The sequence below is a fragment of the Aptenodytes patagonicus genome, chromosome 5 (assembly GCF_965638725.1).
Source record: "Aptenodytes patagonicus chromosome 5, bAptPat1.pri.cur, whole genome shotgun sequence".
NCBI classification, from domain to species: domain Eukaryota; kingdom Metazoa; phylum Chordata; class Aves; order Sphenisciformes; family Spheniscidae; genus Aptenodytes; species Aptenodytes patagonicus.
Window position 1 is genome coordinate 50729515 of NC_134953.1, and position 16930 is coordinate 50746444.

General features: G+C 54.7%; 1 protein-coding gene across 7 annotated transcripts in view; it reads left to right on the plus strand.

Annotated features, from left to right (window-relative positions):
* CACNA1E (calcium voltage-gated channel subunit alpha1 E) overlaps nt 1–16930 on the plus strand; it is a 139144-nt gene that overhangs the window by 106994 nt on the left and 15220 nt on the right. For all 7 annotated transcript variants that reach the window (XM_076339697.1, XM_076339696.1, XM_076339702.1 and 4 more), the window contains 15 exons: nt 187–246; nt 570–676; nt 4751–4762; nt 6760–6856; nt 8023–8183; nt 8618–8755; nt 9313–9514; nt 9713–9877; nt 10308–10418; nt 11443–11526; nt 11612–11737; nt 11939–12004; nt 14005–14096; nt 14544–14709; nt 14896–15023. In XM_076339697.1, the coding sequence (XP_076195812.1) occupies nt 187–246; nt 570–676; nt 4751–4762; nt 6760–6856; nt 8023–8183; nt 8618–8755; nt 9313–9514; nt 9713–9877; nt 10308–10418; nt 11443–11526; nt 11612–11737; nt 11939–12004; nt 14005–14096; nt 14544–14709; nt 14896–15023 (1715 nt within the window). The remainder of the gene's footprint in view (nt 1–186; nt 247–569; nt 677–4750; nt 4763–6759; nt 6857–8022; nt 8184–8617; nt 8756–9312; nt 9515–9712; nt 9878–10307; nt 10419–11442; nt 11527–11611; nt 11738–11938; nt 12005–14004; nt 14097–14543; nt 14710–14895; nt 15024–16930) is intronic.

A 16930-nucleotide genomic window follows, 5' to 3' on the forward strand; every position in this document is an offset into this window, starting at 1 on the left:
GGCTGGGTTTATGGCTGTCCTGAACTCTTAGGTGACAGGCTGGGTTTGGGGCAAGCAAAACTGACCCTCCGTTTGCACCTGAGCCAGGCGAGTGCTGGGTGCGGGGCAGAAACAGGGTCTGGGTGGGCGCCAGTGAGCCCGTTTGCTTGGCAGCGGCTGCAGAGTGCCTGTGCCCTCTCTCTGCAGGTCCTGAGGTATTTTGACTATGTCTTCACTGGCGTCTTCACCTTCGAGATGGTTATCAAGGTAAGAGCCTTTGCAGGGCTGCGCTGGGGGTGCCGAGTCCCGCAGCGTCCTTGCAGCGGGTAGGAAATAGCTGTTTTTCGGTTCTGGTCCTAAATTTGGATGATGAAGACTTTAAAGGCTGGTTCTTAGCGCTGGGAGTCGAGAGTGCTCAGCACCAGGCTCCCAAAATATGATGCTCTTTGATATATACCTGGGTCGCAGGGACAGGTCCGCTGCTCCCCAGCGATGTCCCTGTCCCCAGCCCATCCCACCTACAGCTGCTTCCACTTGATGGCCGAGCTGCTCATTCCCTGCCTGTTTTTCTCACCATTTCCCCCCCGCAGATGATTGATCAGGGCTTGATCCTGCAGGATGGTTCCTACTTCCGAGACCTCTGGAATATCCTGGATTTCATCGTGGTGGTGGGAGCACTGGTGGCTTTCGCCTTGGCGTAAGTGGCTGTCATCCTTGTCAGCTCTTTGCCTTCCCTTGGCTGGGGAGGGAGGAGGATGCAACTGTGTGTTATGGCTACTAGACCCCGATTTTTTTTTTTTAATTTCTCTGCACCCTTCTGCTCTGCTTCTGGGATGGCTCCTGGCAGTGGTGCGCAGCTGCTCCAGAGATGTATTTCTCCTTGTTTGTCAAATGCTGGTGAGCAAGCAGGCGGGGGGCAAGGCAAGGCAAGCTGGAGATGCTAGGAAGAGATTGGTGGTGAAAGTGAACTTGAAAGAGGGCAGAAGGGGCTGTTAGAGAGGGAAAAAGACCTAAGGCTGACAGAGCTGGAGTTATATGCCTGCTACGCATCCCGGGGCACACAGAGACAGCAAAAGCAGCAGCCTGCCAGGTGGAGCTGCCCTCTGAACGTGTTTGTGCTGGAAATGGTACCCCCAGCCGGTGGCTTTTCCTCTGCTCCAAGGGGGAGCATTGCCCCGAAGCCCTGCAGGGATGGGGAGGCAGCCAGTGGGGTTTGTGCCTGCATCCTCTGCAGCATCATGCTGAGGGCAGGGTGCTGTGTGCTTGCTCTGCAGCGTGTTCCTGCTGAGCATCACCTTGCAGGTGGGCTCTGGTACCGAGCTTGTGACACCTGGGGGTCCTCCTCCGCAGGTAGGTGCAGGGTGGCTCAACGTCTGCAGTGCCCATGCCATGGAGGGGAGAAGTGTCCAGGGATGAGTTTCATGCCGCTCTGCCCTCCTCTGTGCTGCTGGCTGGGGCAGGCAGTGCAGTGTAAGCTTGAGGAGGGGACAAGCGGGTGCCAACGTGATGCTGCCCCTGGTCCCCAGGGCCGTGGTGCCCCGTTGGTGCTTGAGGAGGAAGAGGAGAAGAAAGGAGGGGCTGGCACTCCTTTGTCATGCTGTTGTTCTCTCTTTGTGCCTTTGACACTGGCGGCAGTGGCGTTAGTGCTGGTGAGAGGGGAGGGCTTGGCAGCAGCGCATACTGGAGCCCTGTCCTTGTCCATGGCTCTCAGGTACCATGCGAGGCTCTCGGGGTGGCTGGCTCCGAGTCCTGGGGTCACTTGATGGATTACAGCCCATAATCCATCCCTCCCATCTCACCCCTGGCCAGGCGGCAGCTCCTTCCCTTCACTCTCACCCACTTGCACCTTCCCTTGCTCGTTGCTTTTGCCTTCCTCACCTTCCTCACCCCCTTCCTTGCCTAGTGCTTTCATTTGCTGCTCTCTCCTTGGGAAGAGCACGGGAGAATTCAACTCACTCGGCAGAGGGATGAACCAGCCCCTGGGCAGGGCAGGGGGCTGACCGCAGACCCTGGCATGGGGAAGGGGCACGGGACAGGTCTGCTGGCTGAGAACATTGCTCTGAGCCTCCAGGAGGCCACCTAGGCCACCATGAGGATGGACTGAGTATCTCCAGAGCCTGGCTGATCCCTCCTCCTCTGCCAGGGCAGCCCTTCAGAGCATGTCCGGAGCAGGGGCTCAAGGGCATCAGCAGCCTGAAGATGTGCTGGGTGGTTTGAGGGGTTTAGGAGGACAAGGGAGCCTTTTCCTTCCAAGGCATCTTTCATCAATACTTTTTGATGGCTGAAGGAGGGAAGGTTGATGGCTCAGTCCGCTCCCAGGTGGTTGGGTGTCCTCGCTCCCGCTAACAGTACTGTAATCGGCACTTGCTGTCCCCTTGCCTCCACCCCACAAAGATGGTGACATGGTTCCTGGAGTGGCCCCTGGAGCTGGCAGGGTCCCCACGTGCCAGTGCCGAGGACATGGGGAAGCTGCCTTGCCCCTTCCAACCCCGCTTGCCACTTGCCTGCCTCCACCCAGCCTCCCAAGGGAAGGACAGGTCCCTTTGGGCACAGGGCAGCTGAATTCTTGCAGGCAAGGACCCCCATCGGCTGCGGCACCAAACCCCCTCACATGGAGAGGGTCTTTGCATCTCCACGTATGTTTGCAGCAAGCATCTATGTCGCCTGCCTACTCTTGTAGCTGTAGCTGGGTAGATACTGAGTTGCTTGTGTTGTGGATGAGGGCTCTTTATCATGTAAACCTGCAGGATTGTCCCTCTCCCCCATGTCCAATGGTGGCTCCTGCTGGAGGAGATGATCTCATGGCTTCAGGGTTGAGCAGAACAAAGGAACTGGAGCGATTTCCGATGGGTTTATACATTATAAAGCATTTATAAGAACACCTGCCTCTCCCCTTGGCAGCCTATCACTGCCGTGGCCCCGGGAGCCACAGGATGTTCGCCAGCTATAAATGTCCCAACCTGCAACGCTCCCTCCCTCCATCCTCGTCTGGAGAGGAAAACTCTGGAGGTGACATCTGAATCCCTCTCCTTTTCTCCTCCCTTCATGAGCTCTTTGATGTGGGGCTGGGGGGGCGATGTGTCCTCCTTCTCCCCCTCCTCGCCTCCATGGCGCTGGGTGGGCAAAGCCATGCCCACAGAGCAGCTGCGGCAATTACGTGGCTGAGAGTCGCTGGTGACCAGGTCCAGGACTTGCCAGTAGAAGAAGTGCTGGGACACACCATGCCATTCGGGTTTTCTGCCCTTTTTGCCTCCCTCTGCGGTTCGGTTTTCCTGCGGGGGGTCCTGGGTAGCCGTGGGCGCAGCAGAAGGTCTCTGAGCTGGTCCAGCGGTGCCACCATCATCTGCTGGACATCAGTGCCACATCAAAATCACCAATGAGCAAGTGTCCACCTGTGAAGCCGTGTCTCCATGTGCCATCATGTCTTGTCCACTGCCCCCTTGGAGCCCGTACATCCTGAGCAAGAGGTCATCTTTGCTCATCTGTAGCTCTCTGCGTGGAAAGCTAATAAGTCAATCCAAACGCAGCCTAAATAAAAAGCCCAATATAAAACTATAAATCTCCAAAGAGTTCAAATTAAATTAGCTGAAATAACCAGAACCATAACTAAAGACTCTGCTGGCTTTTGCCTCCTGTGGCACCCTCCGAGGAGGCATTGTGCAGAGGAGCAGCGCTTGCTTGCAGCTTTGCAGAGCTGCCGAGAGGTGGTGATGCCTATGCCTGCGGGCTTCCAGCAGCAGGAAAGGTTGAGCGGTGGAAAGGTTGAGCAGTGGTCAGTGCGTAGCCCTCGTCGTCTCACCTGGTCAACAAGGGCAGGAGTTTCTCCACCCAGAGGTACCCAGCAGAGCTGCCTCTTTCTTTGCGGAGTAGCATCTCCTTATGCTTGTCGGCACCAGTGTCTGGAAGCAAGAGGGACCCCTACGTACTGCGAAATAACCTGGTGTGAGGCTGGTCAGGACAGAGGTCTGATATCCCATCACAGAGGTGCTGCAGAGTTAAACTATCACCTTTTCAACACACCTTCCACCTGTTTCACTAACATGCAGCCAGGGTCTGGGGTTATTTTTATGGTTTTCAAGAAATGTTTTACTTCGTAGGCTTGCCCCCAGTGCTGAGCCCTCTGTGTGCACGTGGCAGGGACTGAGCTGAATCAGGGATGGAGGTTTGGTTACAACTAGGGACCTTGTAGACCACCTTGGCTTGTCTGAGTGGGTGTCCTGCTGGGTTGCAGGAGATCCTGTGCTGCGGTTCAGGCTCTTAATCAGTGGATTTCTTGATGGAAATGATTTACTAAAGTTAGCCTGTCTGGATGGGAACTACAGCCTTGCAGGTATGTTCCCTCAGAGGCACCTGCCTTTGGCTGGTTGGGGCCAAGCCTCAAGGTCCCTCCCCGATTCCTGGCTGAGGAGGACCATGTGCCCGCCCGCTGTCACTGACCGTCCCGCTCTCCACGGGTTCTTCTTGCAGCAGAGGTTTCACTACGCACCCCTCTCCCAAAACCTCCAGCAGGGAGGGCAGGGGCTCCCAGCTCACTGGATGAGTCTCTCCATGCAGATGAGCCCCATCCTGGAGGACACAATGTGGTCTAATCACTGTGCCTTTCAACCCAGGTGTGGTGTGGTGGAGTGCTGCCTCAGGGTCCCTGCTGCCTGAAGGAGGCGGTCATCCCCACACAGCTCCCCACTGCTTTTCTTACCTTCTTCCTCTCTTCTCTCTTTTTTCCTCTCTCCGTTGGTGCTGTTTGGTGGCTGCCGGGCTGGATCGCTGACAGGAATGCTTTGGGGTAACTATGCCGTTCGGGTCGCTGCGGGGTGCCGCCCTGGGGAGCGTGGGGGGATGGGCACAGGTGGGTGTCTGTCTGTCTGACACCTGTGCTGACCCTTAGCTGCGTTTGCAGAGACTGGAGTACGTTGCTCTGCACACACACCTACATTGCCCCAGATGCATTAAAGGTGGTGTGCTCCGGGAAAGTGCAGGCGGGATTTTTCTTTGCAAGCACTGCAGTCCCTTGCCTTTGAAGGAGGGTGCTTTCATCCTGGATCTCGGTGTCTGTGCAGTACCCTGAGATGGTGTGAAGCACACCCAGGGGAGCAGGGCACGGGGAAAGTGGTGTCTGCTGCAGAGCTGAAGGCTCTGCCCCAGAAGGGGCTTTGCCTGCACTGAAGTGCTGCAGGGACTTCAGCTCTGATGTCCTCCAAGGGCATGGGATGTGGTTCATGCCAAGCTCAGGGGGCTGGGGAGAGCTCAGCCTCGGCCGTAGAGACAGCAAAGCCAGGCTTTCCTCCAGGCATTATCCAGCTCTATGTCCCATATCCATGTTGGATCCCAAGCAAATCCACAGGAGGTTTCCTGAGGTCTGAAGAGGTCCCTCCTCAGCAGATGTAAACCACTGCAGCTGAGTTGCCCTTGATGGCAGCTTGCACCAGCTGAGCGCTCCCCTCAAATCCTCACCCCAGCCCCGAGTCGGATGCCCCAGCCCTGAGTTGGATGCCCCAGCCACTTACCCACACCCTGATACTGAGCAAAGCAGGAGACAGGTGGTGCAAAGTGAGTCCCAGGGCTGTTTGTACAGTTGCTTCCCGTGCATTTGTGGGGCTGTGCTCCTAGGGAGGACTATTAATTAGTGATTTTGTTTACATCTCTTAATGATTAAGCCCATTATTGTGCTCCCTGTTGCATTAACCCTCGCAAAGGAGCTGTATAATTTGGAGCATCTGTTGTCGTAAGTCATTTCTTTGACCTTTTTTGAGTGTGCATGGTGGATCCAAACTGTGCCACCTTCACCAGGACCTCTCTGGTGAATCCCATCCTGGGATCCAGCCCATGGGCTCTAGTTAAAAGACAAGAAAAAAACCTGGTATTGTGGTTGGGATTAATCGTCATATTCAAGAAATGAGGGTCACAAGGGGGCTTTTCTGGATAATTCTACTGGTAAGCTCTACCTCTCTCAGCTGACTTGGGGTGGAGGCAAGTGCAGCCCTGATCTGGAGAGGGAAGAGAGGGCTGAGATGTTACATGCATGTGAGATAGAGGAGCAGGCTGACCGTGTTGGGTAGCACTGATGGAATAAGGCAGAAAGCTGTAAGAGACAGCATTTGTGTGAACAAACCAAGCACAGAGCAGGTGCTTCCGTAGGTAACGTAAGGGCCATGAATCTCGAGTTCAAACCAGGGTGGAAAACCCTTTGTGAGACACCTGCATGTAGACCCCATTGAGTGCATCTTCCTCATTTTATTATGAATTTCTTGCAACCAGTAGTAATGGTAGAAAATAATTTGCAATGGTGGGTGCCTTTTGCAAGCCCTGTCTGCAAATGGCACATGCCTGCAATAGGGAAGCAAGCCTTCTGGCCCTGTTGAGTGGCGTGGCTTGGGGACATGGGGGAGGGCAGCGTGCCACAGCACCCTTCGGGCAGCTGCCCTTGCTCAAGGAGAGCACTGCATCGCCTGCCCCAGCCCTGGCATCTCACTGCTTCCCACAACGAGGGGATTTGTTAAGGTCGCTGCTCCCCAGCAAAGGGGAAAGGTGCTAATCCCGAGGAGGAAAGGATTGCTTTATTTTTCATCTCTGCCAGCTGTCAGCGTGTGTGTTGGAGAAGACTTGTTTAGGTGGGCTGAGTGCTCAGCAGTCACATGTTTGTGGCCCTCCTGTTCCCATCCTCACATGTGCTGGGGGGGGTTGTCAGCAGCTGAAACCCCCAGAGCATCCAGCCTCAGGTCTGCAAGGTTATTGTCTCTCCGTTTCATTTTTGGGTGCGTGTGCCTCCCTCCGACACGGTAGGACCAACAAGGGCCGGGATATCAAGACCATCAAGTCTCTCCGTGTGCTACGGGTCTTGAGGCCCCTGAAAACCATCAAGCGACTGCCCAAGCTGAAGGTAATGATCCCCATTTATCTCCTGCCTTACATTTGTCTTCTCCAGTGTGGGCCGGTGGGTGCGGGGACCACGTGCATCGATTTACTTGTGAGCAATGAACAAGTAGTTTTCAAAGCATTTGCTGTGTTTTAGGAGCCCCATTTTCAAACACAACAGCCTTCAGGCTGCTTCATATCTGGAGGTGCAATGAGTTATTAAAAGCAAGCCTGGATCTCTGCAAGGTGTCAGAGTTAGTTCCTCTGCCAGGGAAAGTGGGGCTGGAGTGGACATGAGACAACAAAGCCCAGATACTCTCCTGATAAAATAGGCTGCCCTGGCTTTGGGACAGCTCAAATCTCTTTCCAAAGTTCATTATCTTTCCCACCAGAGCAGCTTGCAAACAACTAGGGATTTTGTGTGCTGTGCTGTCATGGTGTTGCACTGGAGGGGGATTTCCCATCTGAATAGAGGGATTATTTATGCAGCACAGGTAGCATTATGGATTTCCCTACCTTAGCCGATGGGGTATAGAGCCAGAAAGGAGTAAGAGACCGAGGAAGCCCTGAGTTTTTTTCACAAGGCGGTATTTGGCTAATGGATGAGGCCCAGGGTGGCACCCCAGAGACATGAGTTTTGACCCCAGCTGTTCTTCCCAATCAGTGGATGGATTCAGCCCATGTCAGTTCATTTCTGGACACCTCTGTCTTCACCATGAAGCAGGGATAAGGACATTCCTCTCTTTCTTAAAGTGCTGTGAGAGCTAGGGCTGAGAGCACAGCCTGGGGAGGCGCTGCTATTGCAGGCAGAGGCATTCACTCTGCCTTGTTATTCAGGGTGATGCAAAACAAAGAAGTGTTTACTAATTGGTCTTGGGTGCTGCTAATTGCATCATCAGGGCCGTCCCCTGTCTGCTGCCCTGGTTGCAGAGAACATTGGAGGATATAAATATCCATCCCTGCTGCTGTCTTAGGGGCTGCTCGGTGTCCGTGTGTGTGCTGGGGGGGGTACTCCAGGTGTTAAACTTGCTCAAAAAGTAGCCCTTTGCCTGGGAGAAGGCCCAGCTCTTTCCTCCTTTCCACCCCAGGAGTGGGAAATGTCTTTCCCCATGGTAGTCTTGAGTAAGGTTTTGGTCCTGCCCTTTGCCAAGGCTGTTGGTTCCCCAAAGTAAGCTATGCCCTCTCCTGCAGGCCGTCTTCGACTGCGTGGTGACTTCCCTCAAGAATGTCTTCAACATCCTCATTGTCTACAAGCTCTTCATGTTCATCTTTGCTGTCATTGCTGTCCAGCTCTTCAAGGGGAAGTTTTTCTACTGCACTGACAGCTCTAAGGACACGGAGAAGGACTGCATGTAGGTGCCCTGTTCAGTAGGTCCGATGCTGCTGACACCTCTGGCAAAGGCAGGGTGCTGGGTAATGTCATCTTTGGGTTCCCAGTTAAGTCCTTGGTCACAACTCGCTCTTGGCCATAGTCTCTTGAGGTTGACGGCATGGGCTGAACCCTGTCCCCATTGCTGTGTCAGCGCTATGCATCCTTGCATGGGATGCAGGATGCAGAGCCCTGTATTTTGGTCCTGTTCTCTTTCCTCCTTCTATCTTCCCTTTTGCTTTCCTCTTCTCTCCTTTCCCCCAGTTGTTATCCAGCCTTTTCCCATTTCTCCCTCCAGCCCTGCAGGAGAGATGCCCCCACACACCGCGCACACACGCTGCCCCCAGGGTTTAAAACCACTGTCTCATAGTCTGGCAGCATAAAAAGCAAAGTCACTGCTCTCTCTCAACGTTGCAGAGGGAACTACGTGGACCACGAGAAGAACAAGATGGAAGTGAAGTGCCGGGAATGGAAACGCCATGAGTTTCACTACGACAATATCGTCTGGGCTTTGCTCACCCTGTTCACAGTCTCCACCGGCGAGGGTTGGCCCCAGTGAGTATTCTGCTCTATCCACCCCCCTTGAATTAGGGTGGGCATGTCCCCATTGGGGTGGGGTGGGACTGAGAGAGAAACTGCTGGGCAGGAAGGAGGAGAGGAAGGACGAGAAATTATGTCAGGACAAAAGAGCTTTAGCCCCCATATGAGGCTGGGACTGTGGCTGGGGTTACCTTCTTCCTTAGGGAGTAAATGATGGATAATCCTTTCTCCTGCGTGGCCCTGAGGTATATCTTAGCTCAAGTTTAGAGATGACCATAGGACTAGCCCTTTCTTCATGCTCATGTGAGCTTGGGCAATTTTTTTCTCTGTATGTGGAGCACTGGAAAATCCATTTTCCATCAGGGACACAGGCAAAGCACCATAAAACAAGCTGTAGCCACTTAGAAGGGTTGTCCTTGTAAAGCAGATTAAGACAGAGGTTTATCTTATCATTGTTACAACTGTGGACAGATAGAGCTGACTGTACAAAGTGGGTCCCGTGAGAAGTGCCACGTGGTGACAGTCCTGATGGGCATATCTCTGGTTGCTTTTCTTCACCTGTCTGCCCACAGGGTGCTGCAGCATTCGGTGGACGTGACAGAGGAGGATCGTGGGCCCAGCCGCAGCAACCGCATGGAGATGTCCATTTTTTATGTCGTCTATTTTGTGGTCTTCCCTTTCTTCTTTGTCAATATTTTCGTGGCTCTCATCATCATTACGTTCCAAGAGCAAGGAGACAAAATGATGGAGGAGTGCAGTCTGGAGAAGAATGAGGTACGGTCTGGGGAGGGGGAAAGAGGACATTTCCATGGGTTTTCTGCAGTTTGGGAGCTTGGAGCTCCCTAGATGTTGAAAAGGTGTAAGAAACCTGTGAGCTACCTGCCTGCCCAGCCCATGAAGGAAAGAGGTGTGGCAGCCACCGTGCCCCACGTTACCATCGGCCAGGGGCTGATGCACGTTATTTTATTCCAGAGGGCCTGTATTGACTTTGCCATCAGTGCCAAGCCCCTCACGCGGTACATGCCCCAGAACCGGCACACCTTCCAGTACCGGGTCTGGCACTTTGTGGTCTCCCCATCCTTCGAGTACACCATCATGGCCATGATAGCGTTGAACACCGTGGTGCTGATGATGAAGGTGAGCCAGTCAGAGGGAGCCTGTCCTGTTTGGGGCAGTGGGGAGAAGGAGGATCGGTCAGGATGGGATTGGAGGGTATTTTGGTTGTTTCTAGGAGATGCTTTGATACAGAGTCTGAGCATGTATTCCCTTGGCATAGTCACTTGAAACACCACATGCCCCAAACTGGAGGCGAGATCTTCCCTAAACGAGATGACCCAAACGATCTGGACCTCTTAACTACTGCAGAAGGATCTGGATTTACTCTGTGCTTCCTTCTCAGAAGGAGTGGCAGCTGTCCTGGGAGAGGGGTGGAGAGGGGAAGGAGGAGATGGTCTTGAGGCACCCACGGCAAGGAACATGGACCACCGCAGGCCTTTCCTGGGACAGTCATCAGCCAAGAGGCTGGCAGACCCCCTCCTGGCTAGCTATGTCTGTCTCTTTCCAACAGTACTACTCTGCTCCATACACCTATGAGCTGGCCCTGAAGTACCTAAACATCGCATTCACCATGGTGTTCTCCTTGGAGTGCGTCCTCAAGATCATTGCTTTTGGCTTCCTGGTGAGTCGCTGCTCAAGTTCTAGATGAGGATGTTAATTTGGACTTTGGCAGCACACAGGTCACAGAGGGAAGGTGTTAATAATGTGAGGTTGTTGCTATTTATTTTGGGTCGAGCCTGAGAGCTGCTTTTAGGTTGAAATCACTTCTTTGGTTCTCATTAAACTTCCCACTGCTGGATGCTGGTGGGGGAAGCCACGCCGTTGCTTTACTTTTTGCCTTGTTTCTGTGGTACTTTGGTGCCTGGACCACATATATGCTGTGCAGCCGCTCTGCTAAAGCCAAGTGCTGCTGCGATCATGCTGGTGGCTGCAGTCCCGTGTCCCTGGGAGCCACGAGATGCTGGTGCATTGCTGTCCTTGGGCTGTATCAGTTGGACCAGACCTGACCAGCAGTGAGACCTCCCTGCCTAATTCACAGTCCTCAAGTCCCCAGCTGCTCATTTAAGATTTGAAGCCACGGACTGCCTTTTCTTCAGCTACTCTTTGCTGCTTATGAGCAACTGTTGGATTTGCTCTTTTATAGTTTCTTTCCTGTTTCTAACCCATACTGGGAGATGAGGTCCACTAGCAGGATGGTTTCTAGCCACCCTCCCTGCTCCCAGCAGACAGCCATGGTCAAGTCCAGTCTTGCACCGGCTGCTGCACAAACAGCAGGGGCTGAGGTGGGTCTGGGTGCCCACAAAGAGGAGGGCAAAGCAGCCTTGTGGCTGTGAGGGGCGGCATGATGAGCTGTAGCAGCCTGACCAGGGCTGGCTGTGGCCGCTTTTCCCACTCCTGTTCACCAGGGTGGCCTGTTGGATGCGTGAGTCATCTCCCAGGAGAAGCAGCTCACTGCAGACACGCTTAGGTCTGCCACCATCTCAGACGCAGCATGGTGCTCCAGACTACGGCTGCATACAAATGGGCAGCAAGGTCTCTGCCACCGCTGCTGTTGTCCATGAGCAGCCTTGGCCTGTGGCCCAGTGCCCTTCAGACCTGGCATCACTGAGTTCAAATTCATGTTCTCTCTCTCCTTCCTTTTGCAGAATTATTTCCGGGACACCTGGAACATCTTTGACTTCATCACCGTCATCGGCAGCATTACAGAGATCATCCTGACGGACACCAAGGTGAAGCAGGGGCTGGGAGCAGTGGGGTGAACTGCTGTGGGGTGGGGGACTCCCACTTCCCTCTGACCCTCTCATCTCCTCCCAGCTGGTGAACACCAGCAGCTTCAACATGAGCTTCCTGAAGCTCTTCCGGGCTGCTCGGCTCATCAAGCTGCTGCGCCAGGGTTATACCATCCGCATCCTGCTCTGGACGTTTGTGCAGTCCTTCAAGGTAAGTCACATGTGTCCTGGCCTCCTCCCAGGCCACAGTGCTGGGGTGCTGCTCCCAAATGCAGGCTGTTCCCAAGGTCTTGCTGACTTGTTGGCTTGTAGGAGAGACGGATCAGCACAGCTTACCTGCTCGCTGTGCTTTTTGTACTCGTCTGGAGCTGGACCTGTGCTAAGTGAGATGACTCATCTGCTTCTCTTGCAGGCTCTCCCCTACGTCTGCCTTTTGATAGCCATGCTTTTCTTCATCTATGCGATCATTGGGATGCAGGTGAGCACAGACATCTCAGTGTGCATCTCTCTGGCGCAGACAGGCTGGACCAGCATGTCCTCAGCATTATGCACAGCAGCCAGCCTTGTGCTTGCCCGTCATTGCTTCACTCAGTCATGGTGTCCGGGAAGGTTCCGAGGGTGGAACAGCTTGTTTGGGAGCTGCAGAGCCACATGCCCTGGTGGAGCTGCCATGGGCTTGTTCAGTCAAGCTCCACAGCTGCCTTCCCAACTTGTACCCTTGGAGATGTGGCCTTGCGGACTCAGCTGGGCACGCTGTGTGGTGGCGGCTTTCAAATCGCCACCCCTTTGTTTAGAAGTTACACCCTATCTCCAACTCCCTAGCAGCCCCCAGAGATTGATTTCATGCCTAAGGGACCTGGTGAGCAGCATTCTGCCTTTCCCATCCGAATGGCTGGATCACGGTGGTGATCCCTGCAGCCCACTGTCCACCATGTCCCTCTGTGGAGGGTTTATGTTGCAGCCGTGCTGCTGATGGTCTGCTTGGGCTCTTGTGCTTAGGGACCTGCAATGACCTACCAGATGGTGGGAGGTCTGCAGAGCATGGGAAGATGTGAGCTTTCCAGGCTCCAGCTGGTAAATAAGAAGCACGTGAGCTAAAACCCTCAGCTCCACATGTGCCGCGGGGCTGGCTCGGTTCTGCGGTGACTAAATCCCACGCTGAAGATCTGACAAAGCATCTTCGACGACGAATGCTTGGGATCTGGAGCCGCCTGATGAGCGAGCTGCCGCAGTACCCAACACCATTGCCTGACATGCGTTGCCAGGACGGGCAGATTTTGGGGAGGCAGTGGGCAGCATTGTGGCCTCCCGCTCAGGCTGCTTGGCAGCGCTGGTGTTTAGTCTCTTCCACACCCTTTCTCCCACCCCGAGAGTCGCGTGGCTGGTTTTGGCCACTCTGTCCTACACATCTCAGCACTGGCTCCAGGTGTTCTCCGTGCTAAACAACCGCCATCTGACTCAGCCCCCCTCCCTGCTGTGTGGTAGTATTTGATTTATTTTATATTTTTTAACACCATTGTGAACAAATCCCCAAGCAGTAAAGTCTGTGGGCGTTATTTGAGCAAAATAGCTGGAGGCAGAAAATATTCTACAATTACACATTCCAAAAAACCTGTACAAGGAAAAAAATACTCTGCAGTTAGTGTATTTTTAGGTTCACGGAAAGTGGAATAAATATTTAACAGTAATAACAGCACATTTTTCCTATTTGAGGCACTTTACGAATGTTCGTTATGTCCTACCACGGCCTTGGCTGAGGGTCATTATTAGGATATTGTCCACGTTTGGGACTTCGTTGCCTCTTTTGGCCCTGGGGATGGTAGTCCCTGGTGTTTGGCTGTCCGTGGTGGGTTAGCAGTTGGTCTGTCCCTCCCACACTGAACCCTTCCCCACCCTGTTTGCACTGCTGTGCCTGACCCTGACATCACGGACCATTTCCCCACCAAGGGAAAAGCTCCTGGGAGTTTCCAGGACTGTGACCCAGCACCCACCCAGGGTGGTGTGACTCATCAGTGTGCCTCCAGCACGCTCGGGACCTCCGGGTGCTGTGCGGTGCTTGGATGCTGCCCGTAGCACAGCAGAGGAATGGATGAGGAGCGGTTGGACTAGGTTGATCCCAGGTCCTCCGTGCTCCTGTTTCCATGGCAGCTCGGCCTCTCGCAGCCTTTGCCGCCCACTGCAAATCACTGCCGAGGAGAGGAGAGTCTCCTTCCCCAATGGCTGCTCAGCGCCAGCTCCTCAGCATGCTGGCTGTGCACCAGCGTGTGTTTCCTGGGGTGCTTTTCCATGGGGGATTGCACAGAGAGGGTGGATGTCGGCTGTTTTGGGGGCCAGCTGTGCTGAGAGTGATGGACCTGGGGCAGGATCGGTCCCTGCAGCACAGGGGTATGTGCCCGTGAGCCAAGGTGAACGTGCAGCCACTTCCCTGGCTGGCGAGCTCTTGCCTGAATAACTGAGCCCTTTTTCTCCCTCCTGTAGGTTTTCGGCAATATCAAACTAGATGAAGAAAGCCACATTAACCGGCACAACAACTTCCGCAGCTTCTTGGGCTCCCTCATGCTCCTCTTCAGGTAAGCCACCATAGAAAACTCCTTTCGCAGTGTTTTTGGGTGCAGGCATGCCAGGAGCCGCGCTGGGCAAGTTCTCACCACAGGCTGTTTGGTGGAGGTCAGCTTTTGGTGCTAGAGAGCAGCTGGGCAACACAGGCCACAGGAGCTCAGGAACTCCTCTTTTTTTTCACCCTGCCCCAAAAAGGATGGCTGTCTCCCAGCTCTTTGGATAGGCTGGCTGGGGGGAGTTGGCCCCGCGTGCCAGGAGCTACACCCTGGCACGGCTGCGCTCATGTCGGTCCAGCTTGGTTGCTGCTGACCCAGTGCCTTGCTCCTTTGCATGCCAGAGATGTGCTTAATTCGGGTAGGGGGTTGCGCAGCTTCTTGTGAGGCTTCTCCTGGGGGCATCCTGCTGCAGCTCCATCCCGTGCCACCACGAGCTGCTGAACACGGCTGTGTTGGGTGCAGGAGTGCCACGGGAGAGGCATGGCAGGAGATCATGCTGTCCTGCCTGGAGGGCAAAGGCTGCGAGCCAGACACAACGGCAACATCCGGGCAGAACGAGAACGAGCGCTGTGGCACCGACCTGGCCTACGTTTACTTCGTCTCCTTCATCTTCTTCTGCTCTTTCCTTGTGAGTTCCTCCCCTCTAAGAGCCCTGGGGGTTCCTCTCATCAGCCCCCTAACCTGCACCCCCGCCATAGGGTCATCTGCCATCTTCCATCTTCCCACGATTACCCTTCTTTCTCTCCCTCCCTTCCCTTCTCTGCTCCCTCTCCCCCCACTTTCCTTTCTTTCTGCCTTTTTCCCTTTCACTTAGATGCTCAACCTGTTTGTGGCGGTCATCATGGACAATTTTGAATACCTGACTCGGGATTCCTCCATCCTGGGACCTCACCATCTAGATGAGTTTGTCCGGATCTGGGCAGAGTATGACAGAGCAGCGTGGTATGTAGCCAGCTCCTTCTCTCCCGAGCAACCTCTCAGAGCTGGTTTTAAACAGGCATCCGTGTTCTGCTATTGGAAACCCGCTGCAATGCGTGGGACGGTCAGGGAAGGGCTGTCGCAGTCGTTACAAGGGCAGCAGCCGGTTCCTACAATGCCTAGTGGCACAGGCGTCTTCCATGATGTTGACGGTTTGCCATGGTGTTTATCCTGAGTGCTGGAGGTTCCTGCTCTTCCTCTCCTCCCCGGCCAGGAGGCAGGTCCCTCTCAGCCTCCTTCCCTGTCCCTGTGTGCCAGCTGGGTGCCTCTGTCCTGAGAACAGCTCCATTGCCTGGTCCCCAGCACCCACAGCTCCCCATCAGAGCAGGGCTGAGCGTGTCTCTGTGGGGAGACACTGGGGGACTGCTGGGCTCCTGCCAAGTCACCTATGGAGGACCTTGTTTGGAGTGTGTTTGATGGGCTTGGGGAATTGTGTTCCTATGCTGGCCAGACCTCTCACCCCTCTAGAGACGGGAGGACTTTGTTTCCTGCACTCATGCCTTTGCTGATGAGGACCCAGCGAACAGGGCTCCCGTTTGCAGGCAGCAGCCTGTTCCCAGTAATGGGATGGGTTCACAGTGGCTATATATACCCTGGGTGACCAGGCTTTGGCTCTGCTCCTGCTGCTGCTGCAGAGGAGCTGCTCTCCGCCACTCCTCCCAGCATGGTCTGGAGCATCCCTAGGGCAGTGTGGAGCCCTTGGCAGCTCTGGGACCATGTTTGCCCTCCATTCATTCCCAGCTCCATGAGGGCACCTTGTGTGGCCCCATCCTCCCTCCCCTAGCCCAGGGACAGCCTCTTTGGAGCCATGACCCACTACTGTTGTGCCAGGGAGCATGGGCGATCTTAGCTCAAGAGCCTTTGGCAGCCACACGTGCTCCCTTTGGAGACTCTTCACCTCCACTGCTAACGTCCTGCCCCTTGAGAGACCAGCTCCAGCCAAGATATTTTTTTATGCCTAATATCATCAGCTCCTGACATAGTTTCCTCCACCGTTTGTCCAACCCTGTGCAGCTCAGTGCTGGCCAGGTTCCTCCCCACATGGCCTCCTCCAGCATTCTTGCTGCTGTGCAAGGCCCCCGTGAGCAGGTGGGTTTGCTTGTTAGTGGGCGACTGTGCCTTGTGCAAGGGGGAGAGGTCAGCATGGGTGAGTAGATGTCCTGATGGACAGCTAGAGAAGGGAGAGGAGGTGAAAGCAGTGAAACACCCAGCCGCTCAGTGTGGGGCTACTCACCTGTAGCTTTTGGGAAGGATTTCTTCACACCAGGCACTTCATTCACTCTCGCCCCCCATGTTGGCAGCCTGGGTCTCCAGAACAGTCACTGAAAAAGTGCCTGAGCTGTCCTATCGATGCCATGCACCCCTCTGATTTCTGAGCAAGCCGTGCTCTTTCATCGTGATATGTAGCCAATGGTTAGGGGACGTGCACAGGAGCTGGTGGTGCTGGGCCCCTGGGGGCAACCCTGGCCCCCATGGCTGGGTGAGGAACGGGTGAGTACATCTGAACGGTTCCTGAGTGGGGCAGCAGTTCTGCATCCTGACACCAACACCATCACATGAAGGTCTCTCAGGGAGACCGCCCAACACTGGGGGACTCAGGGATGGGTTTTGTCCGGATGGTTGGGTTAGCTCTGGCCAGCGATGGAGAGGGGATGGGAGAAGAGCAAGGAGAAACCAGAGGCAAAGGCACCAGGTAGGACGGTAACGCTGATCTTTGCCTCCTTGTGCGGTTTCCCTCCAACCTTGTCTAAGGATGCCCAGGAGGCTGCAGCATGCTGCACCTCAGCACTTCCACCCCACATGGTCCTGCTTCCTGAAGGGCTCTGCTCTGGAGCAGAGTGGGGAGCTCAGCATCCAATGGCCCCTGCACC